Raw genomic sequence first — 11,458 nt, forward strand, 5'->3', positions numbered from 1 at the left:
TGCTATCAGTGCAGATTGCTCAGTACTTGGATTATGGATGGGGAAATAGCCCTTACATGAGGTGGAAGGTAGGGTGGAGGAAGGGTGAGGAGGTAGCTTCAGAATAAAGCACAGGAAGAAAGCAGAAATCATCTTACAGCACCTGGAGTAGCCATGACAATTCAGTCCTACCTACTTATAACATCCCTGTAAGAACACATGCACTTCGGCACTTCCCTCTGTTTTTATTGTGCAATGTACCCCAGAAAGCATCACACAATTGGGAAGTTCTGTTGGTTCTAGGCCTGAAGCCAGGTCCTTGGCTACCTGCCTTGGGGCAAATATGGGTGGAATAGGAACCAGGGCCCAGCAGTGTTCCTACTTGAGTAGAAACAGTCTGTGCTGCCTGGAGGGGCAGCTGAGGCTTGCAGAGAGCTTCCTCTTGAGACACACAGTACTACATGACTCACTGGAATCTCCTGCATGGATTTATTCAGGATCTGATGCGCTTGTACTCATCCTGGGTTGTTTTGCAGGTTGGGCACTGTGGGCAGGATTTTGTTCCTGTCTTTTACATGCACACTGCTCTATCAATTTTAACTGCATTCACTTGCAATATACTGGTACCAGCAGCAGTTACAAAGCATGTAAATGGAATAGCTAGCAAAGATAGGGCTGCAGTGTGGTGACTTGATTGACCTGTCCCTTCAAGAGAAGCCAAAACTAGGAATGTCACTGGACTGGCATGAGGCCCCAACGGATGGTGCAGGCTGTAATGTGGTGAGGGGCCACAGCTAGAGACTAGCACTGAGACCAGCCACAGTGGTGAGATGCATCCCATAGAGACAGACCCAGCACCAGGAAGCCTGCCCTCTCCAGAACTTGGGCTGCTGATGTTGTGATGCTACTTCCTGTATGTTCTCCCAGTTCAAGTATCTGCTGCTGTGATAGCCATGGCAAAGAAAACAGATATAGGGAACCCAACTAAGACTCAGTGGGTGCACCTACACAAGACACGTTACTGCACATGAGACTAATTGAATGTGCAGTAAAGTGTCACCATCTACACATGCATGGGATTTACTGTGCAGTAAATTAGCTTAATATGTCATTTGCTAGTACCAGTAAATACAGGTACTAGTTTAATGCCACATTAGCTACTGTGCAGTGGTCCCATTCAGGGGGCCCACTGGTGCCTGGATAAGCCCTGATGCAGAGCGGGGAGCTGTGCTGGCTTCTGGACTGTCCCGATCCCCATGTAGCCAGGAGACCTGTCCTGGCAGCTGGGACTGCTGTATCTTAGCCACATGGAGAAGAACAGGTCCCAACCTCATCCCCATGTGGCCAGAAAAGCCGTCCTGGAAGCCGGGACTGCTGCATCCCAGCCATGTGGAGATAAGGTCCCACCCAACCTGATCCCCATGTGGTTGGGAGTGCTGTCCCAGCAGCCAGGCTGGGACCCAATCTCCACATGGCTGGGAGAGCCATCCCCACTTGGCAGGGACACTGGTTGTTAGCCATGTGGGGACCCCTCCTGCCCATGTGGGGATTTGGATTGGCTCCTGTGCCCCCTGCCAGCCCCAGGGCTGCCACTCAGGGGAGCCTGGAGCTCCCCTTGGCTGCTGCAAGCAGGCAGAACAGAGCAGGAGCAGTCCTGACCTGGGCTGCTCCTGTCAGGTGCAATTTGCTCCTGACAGAGATGTACATGTAGATGTGTACCCCGGAGTACTTTAATGAGTCTGAATTTTCCATGAAGAAAATTCAGGCTCATTGACTTCACGTGTAGACATGCCCAGTAAGATGGAACCGAATGATCCGGGGGGAATAAAGTGCCAATCTGCATACAAATGGAGCAACTGGAATAGGAAGAAGTCAGTCAGCAGGACTGGGAAGAGAAACAGTGGTGAATCTCTCTCTCTCTCGGTAATAGCTGGAGAAGATGATTGCTTTGGGGTTTGCCAAAATACCTGACCTTGGAGTCTATGTGCATCATATTTATAATTTATCTAAATCCACTGTAAGTGCAGGTTTTCACTGGTTAGCTCTGCTAGAGAGTAGTTTTCCATAGCACCCACTTTCTGAAGGGAAATGTGGTGGAAGAACAGCTGGAATACAAGCACCCACAACAGACTTTCTAATGCTAAACAGCCTGCAGGCATCCTTTTGGGCAATTGGCTTCTGCAAGGAACTTGTTTTTGTTTGTTTTGTTTTTATAACAATGTGAAGATGAGTGTGAGGAATTGGTTGATTTTTAGTGTGAAAATAAAAAAAAACCCCTTAAAACCTAGCAGGAGCATAGGGATGATGGTACAGAAACAGATCAAATGCCAGAGGGCTGCATCTTACCCTGTATCCCATCTGTGCCTGTAGCTAATAATAGAGGCTTCAGAGGCAGGTACCATACAAGACTTCCCAGAGTTGACTGTTGTGGAGAAATCTACCCAAAGAGGAAATTTCTGCCCAACTCCTCTCTTAGTTGGTGCCTGTTTTATCTTCTAAAAGTATGGAGGGTTATCTTGTCTACAATGTTTATTTTTAACTCGACAGTAATCATAGATGGTCTCATTAGCCAGCTTATGTCCATCCTCTTTTGAATTCTATTAAATTCGTGTCCCCAATGACATCTTGTGACAGTGAGTCCAGTCTCCTAGTTCTTCCTTTTCAGTGCAGTCATTATTTGTATACCAGTACCCAGGTTGTATTTTATTTATTCTCTCTTTAAACTAAACAGTACAAACTTTCTCCATCCCTTCCCACATGGAATTCTCCCTGTGCTTCTCATCATGTCTCCACTATCTCTGAACTCCCTCTTTTTCTGCTGCATCTTTTAGAAGAGGGAGACCTGAACTGAGAACACTGTTTCAAGTGAAGGCATGTCAGTGACTTGTATAATGGTACTATAATAGCTTTGCTGTTGAGTTCTTCCTTGTTCTTTATGCATCCTAACATTTTTGTCTGCTTGTTTGACATGACTGCACACTGCACAGTTGTTTTCACAGAGATGTTCAAAGTGCTGACAAGGTTTCTTTCATGAAAGGCTACAGTTGAATTAGGACCCAGTAACATGTATGTACAGTTCAAATGATTCCTTCTAAGATGCATTACCTTGTATCTGTCACTAGTGAGCTTCCTCACTTTTGTTGTGTCTTGTGTTACCTAAAGAGTGCTGTATTATCTGCTGAGTTCACTGTCTTGCTCTTCTCCAATCCCCTTGAAGCATAAGACCCAGTGCGCCCTTCTGCTACCCTGAAATTGGATCACTTATTCATATTCTTCTTTTTCTGTCTTTTATCACTTTTGGATCTCTGACAGCAGTTTACTTCTCTTCCCATAATGATACAATTTCCTAAATAGCTGCTTGTGATGGACTTTCTCATGGACTTTTGGAAAGTCCAAATAAATGATATAATTGCTATTCCTTTATCTATCATTTTTGCTGACACTCAAGGAATTCTACAAGATTAGCCATATTTTCCTCTACAGAAGCTGGGCTGCTTTGTCCCAATTGTACTATGTCTGCTTGGGGTTTTAGGATTCTGCTTATCATCGAACCAGTTTACTTTGTAATGAAATAACGTGGAAGCAATTCCTTGGATCACACCTATTGCCCATGTAAAAGGACTGTTACAATATTTGCAGCTCTTCTGTCCTCTGGCATAATGGTAGAGTTAATTAAGTTTCATACTTTGTTAGCAGCTTAAAAAGTTCTGTTCTCTAGCTCCCTTGTATGCTGGCTGGTCCTGGTGACTTGTTGCTTTTCAGCTTATGAGTTTGTTCCAGAAGCGCCTTTTATAATACCCAAATCTCTGGTGTGGAGCGCAGAGTAGGTGTCTCTCTCTGCACACTCTCTTGTGAAGACACACAAAGAAATCAGTTTATGCCAGATAGTGTCAGCAGCTTACTTCATACACAGTCCCACTTCACTCATGTGGGCTACTTGTGGACAAAGGAGCTTCTTGTTCAGTACGTGAAACAGGAATAGATGTTTTTTCAGTGTCTTTATTCTCTTTACTTGCTCCCTTTATTCCTTGATAATCCAGTGGATCCACAGATTGTTTTACAGGGCTTGTGCTTCCAATTTACTTAGAGACTTTACTTCTTTATTTTTAACCTTTAGCCTTTTGCCCTTCAGATTTTCCCTTGTCCCCACAAATCTTTGCCTCTATGTACTCCTTTCTCCTGACTTCACTTGACCTGAATTTTAATCTGCTACAGGATGCCTGTCAGGCTTGAGAACCCAAGCCCTCCTGCTTCCTTTTCAGCCTAGGGGGCATGACTGCTGGCTGGGGCCCTCTTAGGTGATGTTTCAGTAGCGTCCATGGAGAGTACACGGTTTTCAATGTCCTTACCTTTGACACAGATTTTTGAGCTAGCTTCTTTTATCATCTTTAAAAATCCCGTTTCTAAGGTTGGTTGTCACTGCATCTTCTGGACTCTCCTTCCCCCAAGGATGCTGAACTGAATTATACCATGGCTGCTCTTCTTTGGTGATTGCTGCATAATTAGCTGCTCTAGTCACTTGCTGTTGAAGAAGTCAAGAAATTGCATCCCTGACCCATGTCCCACTGTGATACATGAACTGTCTCTACATGAGGAGATGAAGTTAGCCCATTTATTTTCAACCAGGGTTTCAGGACAAGCAACGAGTCTTTGTTGTGACTTTCTTTTCTCTTTGTAGGAAGAAACCAAGCCACTCTCAGATGAAAGAAGCTTTCAAAAGCATCAGCCAAGTGAGGAAGTGATTGTGGCAGCCTGGGGAAGAGCAACAGGTGCTGCCTGAAGAGAGGAGTCTCTTGCTGCTGCTGCTTTGAAATGTGCACCCTCTTTTGTTCCAGGTTTGAAGTTTTGAGGAGTTGGTGAAAAGACATTTGGGTTTGCCCTGCTTATTTACAGTAGGCCTGTCTCATGCCTCACCCTCTGCTTACAAATCAAGGGGACACTGCTCTGTTCCCCTTAGAAACCTGTGCCCTTCATATCTCCGACAGGAAGCTGAGCAAAGCATCCCAGAGCCAGAGTAATGTTAATGCTTTGCACTTCCATAGCACCCTCCCATCAGAGAAGCCCAGCACATGTCACAGATACAAATGAATTCATTAACAAATGCTCCCAAGAGCCCTAAAGAAGAGGGGGATATTACTGTCCCCATTTTAAGGATGTGGAACCAGAAGGACTTGGTCAATGCCTTACAGCAAGCCAGTCCCAGAGCTGGGAAGATAACTGAGATGTCCCAGCTCCCAAACCCCTGCGCTTACCCTTTTTAACTTCTGTGATCCACTTGCCTGCTGGGGAGGCTCAGTTGAAGCCTCGTGAGGGGCTCAGCAGCATAGCTGACAGACAGTAAAGCCGGGGCATTGACATCCTGCTGCACAGCTGTTGGCCCTGAACACCCTCCCCACTAGCTCTTTTATCTGATGTACAGAAGGAGGAAAGAGAGCAAGAGGCATCCAAGGGCAGAGGTCCCCAACCCTGTTATAACCCATTTTAGGGTGAGAATGGTGCTGGATCCCCTACTGGGCTGTGCAGAGCCAAATTCCTGGCATAGCTCTCCTCTCTCCTGAGGCCTGCACCTATTTGCTGTCTTACCTCTTTGGATCTTTTGGAAATGAGGATAAATCCATTGTTATCAATGAGGAAGCAGTTCACAATCTGCAGAGATAAGAAGGAACTGTCATTAGAGAGAGGATTTAGCTGCATTTGGTCAGATGCTGTTATTAGCCTGTCAGGTGAGGTAGGACACATGGCTCTCATTTCTCGCTCTGCCACTGACTTGCTGCATGACTTTGCCATGCCACTTCCCCTCTCTGCCTCCATTGTGCAGTTCAGCTAGTATGGGAAGGGTCTGCCTCTTATTGCTTCTGGGTATGTGGGATGCTACTATAATAGAAATAATATTTAAGAAGACACTGCACCCCAGAGAGAGACAGCAGTCTTTGCCTTTATCCAGCACTTGCCATCTGCAGAGCTCTGTGCTGTGTAAAGAGTGTTGCATTAACCTCTCAGTGTCCTTGTTACTATTCCTGTTTTACGCATGGGGGAAATGGGAGCCCAGAGCTTAAAGGATTCTCCTGATGTCCTGCAGTAATCAAGTCAAGAACAGAACGTAGGGCTCCTGAAAAGCAATCCCACTGCTCAAAGCATCAGAGGGCTCTGCCTCTTCCCACCTTTTTTTTATAATAGTAAAAGATTCCCTGTTCTCCAGAGACAAAGAATCTGGGGCAAAGGTGGAAGGGCCTGGCCAGCCCCTACAGCATCACAGAAAAGGCCGAGCCATCTTTTATATTCTGTAATGTGCCCAAGTGTCTCAGACCAGGGCTCAGTTCAAGATCTAGAAAAGACCCTAAGTGAGCATGGAAAGAAGATCCTGATCTGAGCCCAACCTCTCAGGAGGATGCTCTCTCTCAAGAACACAAGTGGGTAGAACAGTGTGGGGAATCCCAGGGTGACATGAAAAGGAAAAGCCTGACACACACTCCCCTTTCAAATCCCTCCTTCTGCGTAGTCATTGGAATTGGAGTCAGACTCAGAGCTCAGCATGGATCCTGGCATGCTGGACTCCACATCACCAAAGTAGTTTCAGTTGACCCCAAGTAGATAACACTGTAGTTAGGGAAATACTTTTACTGAAAGCTTAGTTTATCAGCCTGAGCATCCTCCTGGGATGTGTTGAGCACTCTTTGGTTCCCACTGATTAAGGGGGCACCAAAAGTCACCAAGACCTCAAAGGATGAAATGAGTGCCTGCCATTTCCAAATGAGCTAGCTCTCTGCCTCATATTAGTGTTCTGCATTCTCAGTTTTTATTTAAAAACAAAAACAAATAACAAAAAAACCAACCTACTCGGGGTGGATGGCAGTACCAGGAGCGGGGGGGACCCAACCCCAACCTCAGCACCAGCACCACCCACCCCACCCAGGGTCAGAGCTAGGAGCCCCATGGCCCTGGGCAGCAGTTTCAGTCCTGTGGGCCCATGCTGAGTGCCTGGGGTCAGCTCCCTGCCACTGGGAGCAGGACTGGGCTGTCCCACCTGCCCTCCGTCCCCCAGCGGGGCTCAGGGCTGACAGCTCCCAATGCCTGGGGTAGGGCCAAAGCCGGAGCCACCAGGGTGCAGGTGGGACCCACCCGCCCTGGAAGCAATTCCCACAGCCTGCCCTGCCCCACCTGGGGTCAGAGCTGGGAACCCCAGGCAGTGGCTCCAGCCACCGTCCCCTGGCCCCCATGTGGCCACTGCTACCCCCTTGCCTCCCACTCTGCATGTCACTGCCCTTCCACATCCAGCTGTAAACCTGTACCTCGGGTAACCAGCACAGCAGCACTTATAGCTTACTGGCACCACCCGTTTTTTGGTTCAAATCCCTGTTAACTGGCATGAGCCATTCCCCACTCATGTTGGTTAACAGCAATTTGAACTGAAAAATGGGTGTAAATCAGTAAAAAAAAAAATGAATGACTTAAAGTCAGGGAATTTATCAGTGGAAAAAGAAAATCAGTAAAAATCGAGAATGGAATACTGCTCATACCCCTTGAGTAGACACTTGGAAGAAATCAGGGAAACTTACATCATCCTGACAGCTCAGTGGACACGGACCATCCAGGCCGCTGCACTGGAAAAGAACAGGAGAAATGATGTGATGACTGTGCCTCACCTTACTGTGCCCCTTGGCAAAAGGTCTACCATATTTTCTTGAATACAATATGTACTTCCCCCCCTGAAATTAGCCCTCCTCTCCCCCTGCAAAAATGGAGGTGCATGTATTGAGTGGGGAAGCTGATTTGTTTTTCTGCCTAAGATAGAAGCACTCTGCTGTAATCCCCGCTACACAGTGCAGCAGCTCTGCTATTACTCTTCAAGCAGCTAAGGAAGTCAATGGCCCATTGTTCTTCACTTCATGGGTGTTAACAATCATCTGTCCTACTTAATGGTCTTCCACTAATGAAGCTAACATTTCTTAGGGGAATGTTGCCATCTTCTAGGGCTTTTGGTCTCCTATTTCACAGCTGTTTCCAAAATCATAGGTCTGCCCATAGAGACCAGTCTTCAATAGCAGCTGCATCTGTGGTATGCATACCACCAGTGGTATGCAGACAACCTGGGAGTGGTATATGTTAATAGATTTACTATAATTACTTTATATGACAAAAATTTGCTGGTGGTACTTAAGGTCAAACTGAATAATTTCCTGGTGGTGCTTAAGGTTGTATCGTTTTAAATTGGTGGTGTGCAATCTGTCAGAGTTTGGGAATCGCTGAGCTAGGGTTTTATTTAGTTAAGCAGGAAAGGCAGGGTGAATCAGCTGAAGATTAGGCTCTGTCCCTGCTCTCTGCAGCCATAACTCTGGACTTTTTTTTTTCTTCACAAGGCTTTTCAAAAATGAGGTGCATATTCTATTTGGGGGTCTGAATATATGAAAAAATGTTATGAGAGCTGCATGAAGGTTGATGAGTTAGCTGTGATTTTGAAGCACGTTGTGTATGTATGCCTGCCAAGGAGGCCAATTCATTGTTCTGCTTCCTACCCAGTGTTCAAGTCTTTGCAGCAATAATGAGACTTCTCCTTTCCACCAAGTAGTCTGAGCCTCTTTCAGCTTCCCTTACCCAGTCTGTAGTATCTTGTTCTTTGACAAAGAACTGCTCTCAGATCAGCCCTGTGCATAGCAATAGCCAGTTTAATATAACTGGCCCTCTGTGGTTGATAACAAAGATTATTGAACACTGAAAAGAAAAATGGCAATTGTGCTTTGCCAGCTGATAACATTTATTGCACTTTAGTGCTGGATTATTTGCAGACAGCTTTTTTTTAAAGGCAGCTAATGATAAAATAGGATGTGAATAGGCTCCAGTAGCCTCAGGCACCATCTATTTGTTTCACTAAGAATTTATGTGTACCAAAGCAGACACATGTGGGGACAGGAGGGGCTAAATGGTGAGTAAAAAAGCCCTTCAAGTGCTCATTGATTTCATAATCTTTTTATGTTTGGAGCGGCTGCCTGTGTCTGTCTCTTTGTGTTAGTCCGTAATTTTTTTTTTCATTGGGCAGTGAGGAGAGAAAGCTGACACAGTGTCACCATTTCTGGCAAGGGCTCCCATTTCTTTGAATTCACAGGATTCAAAGCTGTCAGGTCCTGCCTATTCTGAGATAATACAGGCACCCTGTATTGTTTTAAAATAGTAAAAATGTTGTGTATAGTTACAAAAACATCACCCTTTCTTATTTGGCCTTGAACAACAGGAGATGAATCTATCATTCAACCAATTAAAACACTTTAATTGACTGCTAAGTCTCTGGATTTACCCTGTAAACCAATTTCAAGAGACAGCCAAAGACTCCTCATGGCTTTGTAACACTGTATCCTTAACATCATAATGATGTTTTAATGGAAAACTGTCATAATATGATAGTGTAAACATTGCCTAGTCATGATAGGATTGTTCTGTTTTACAGGACAGACACAAAGCAGGTGGCAGCCCTATAATTCATATTGGGATTTGCTCCGATTTGTTTTGCTGAGAAATAGGGCCACAATAGCTCCAGAAGTTTCAGGTGAACTGCCAAAATGAAGTCAGGTGAACTAACCCCAGGAATGGGTTTGAGCCAACTATATGGGTGCCTATAGACATGTGGGGGTGCTGCTCTGATGTACTGTAGTTACAACACGTCAGAGCAGACTCGATTAATTGTTGTGCCTATCTTCAAGGAAGGGAGGAAAGTAGATCCGGCAAACTGCAGGCCCATCAGCCTGACCTCTATCCTGGGGAAGGTCTTGGAAAAGATTATTAAAGAGGCTATCCTATCCTTAACAGACTAGCTGAAGGCAATATCCTGAGGGATACCCAGCATGGGTTTGTTGCGGGTAGGTCTTGATTGACCAGTCTCATTTCCTTTTATGACCAGGTGACTTATCACGTGAACAAGGCGGAAGAGCTCGATGTCGTATACCTCAACTTTAAAAAAGCCTTCGATCTGGTATCCCACGATCACCTCTTGGCTAAACTGGCTAACTGCGGCCTCGACCTCACCACAATCCACTGGTTGGGGAACTGGCTCCGTGGTAGGACCCAGAGGGTGGTGGTCAACGGGAGCCAATAGTCTGGGTGCATTGTGACCGCTGGGGTCCCTCAAGGCTCTGTCCTAGAGTCTATGCTATTTAACATCTTCATCAATGATGTGGACATTGGTGTCAGAAGCGGACTGGCCAAATTTGCCAATGACACCAAACTCTGGGGTAAAGCATACACACCAGAGGATAGGAGGGTGATCTAGGCGGATCTTGACAGGCTCATGAAATGGGCAATCGAGAACCTGATGATGTTCAACACCGAAAAATGCAAGGTTCTCCACCTTGGGAGGAAAAATCTGCAGCATGCTTACAGGCTTGGTAGTGCTACGCTGGTTAGCACTACAGATGAAAGGGACTTGGGGGTCATGGTTGACCACAAGATGAACATGAGCCTTCAGTGTGATGCTGCGGCTGCTCCCTGGGATGCATTCTCCCATTGTACTCGGCCTTGGTGAGGCTGCAGGTGGAGTACTGCATCCAGTTTTGGGCTCCTCAATTCAAAAAGGATGTGGAGAAGCTTGAGAGGGTGCAGAGGAGAGCCACGTGCATGATCAGAGGTCAGGAAAACACACCTTATAATGAGAGGCTGAGAGCCATGGAGCTCTTCAGTCTGGAAAAGTGCTGCAAACACCTGTGCATGATTCACAAGATACACTTAGAGATTTCAGAAAGGCATGCACAAGGCCAAACACATTCTGACCTGTTGTGGTCTGTCTGAGTTCTTTGCCAGAGAAGACTTGTCCTGTTATTTTTAGTCACAAGATGAGTGAAACTAGATTTTTGAAACGGGGTACCATTACATTCAGAGAAGTGATGGAAGGGCACCTTGGGGTTGAGAGTGACTGGGATAGTGAAACCTGTGCTGCTCTCTACCACTTTAAAGCCTTTTGAATTGCAGTCTCTCCCCAGAGATGCACCTGCCTCAGAGCTGCCAGCTGCTCCTGGTCAGGTCTCTGTAATGCTACAACTAAGACTACTTCAGTGTTTACCAAAGATGCCTAATTAACAGATGAGGACAGAGACAGTCTCAGACAGGCTTGGAGTATCTCTGGCTATTACAGACAAGGGCCAGCCTCTACTGCACAGCAGCATACAAACTACATGCAATAATCAAAGCTTGATAGGCAGGCAGGGACACAGCAGGGAACTCTGGGATACCGCTTTATCCTCAGCCGTTGTCTACTTACATCAGTGTCATTGGACTTAGAGATGTTCAGTGGGAATGTGGACATTCAGAGCAGCACACCATGCGACAAAGAGATGGAGAGGAGAGAGAAAAACATCCATTAGTGACTCCTTGTTGCACCACTGCTGAGTTCTATTAAGCCAGGGACAGGCAATTATTTGGGTCTGAGGGCCACATAGGGAGTTTTGGTAAGCTGTCATGGGGGGGGGGGGGTTCCTAGAATATGACATCCCCAAAA

The 11,458-nt window shown here is 46.1% G+C and overlaps 1 protein-coding gene across 2 annotated transcripts in view; it reads right to left on the minus strand.

Annotated features, from left to right (window-relative positions):
- CACNA2D4 (calcium voltage-gated channel auxiliary subunit alpha2delta 4) overlaps nt 1-11,458 on the minus strand; it is a 218,964-nt gene that overhangs the window by 27,636 nt on the left and 179,870 nt on the right. For both annotated transcript variants that reach the window (XM_019515536.1, XM_019515537.1), the window contains 3 exons: nt 11,222-11,236; nt 7,536-7,580; nt 5,563-5,625 (listed from right to left, as the gene is read on the minus strand). In XM_019515536.1, the coding sequence (XP_019371081.1) occupies nt 5,563-5,625; nt 7,536-7,580; nt 11,222-11,236 (123 nt within the window). The remainder of the gene's footprint in view (nt 1-5,562; nt 5,626-7,535; nt 7,581-11,221; nt 11,237-11,458) is intronic.

Source organism: Gavialis gangeticus, unplaced genomic scaffold, assembly GCF_001723915.1.
Source record: "Gavialis gangeticus isolate Ggan-Ray unplaced genomic scaffold, GavGan_comp1, whole genome shotgun sequence".
In the NCBI taxonomy this organism is placed as follows: domain Eukaryota; kingdom Metazoa; phylum Chordata; order Crocodylia; family Gavialidae; genus Gavialis; species Gavialis gangeticus.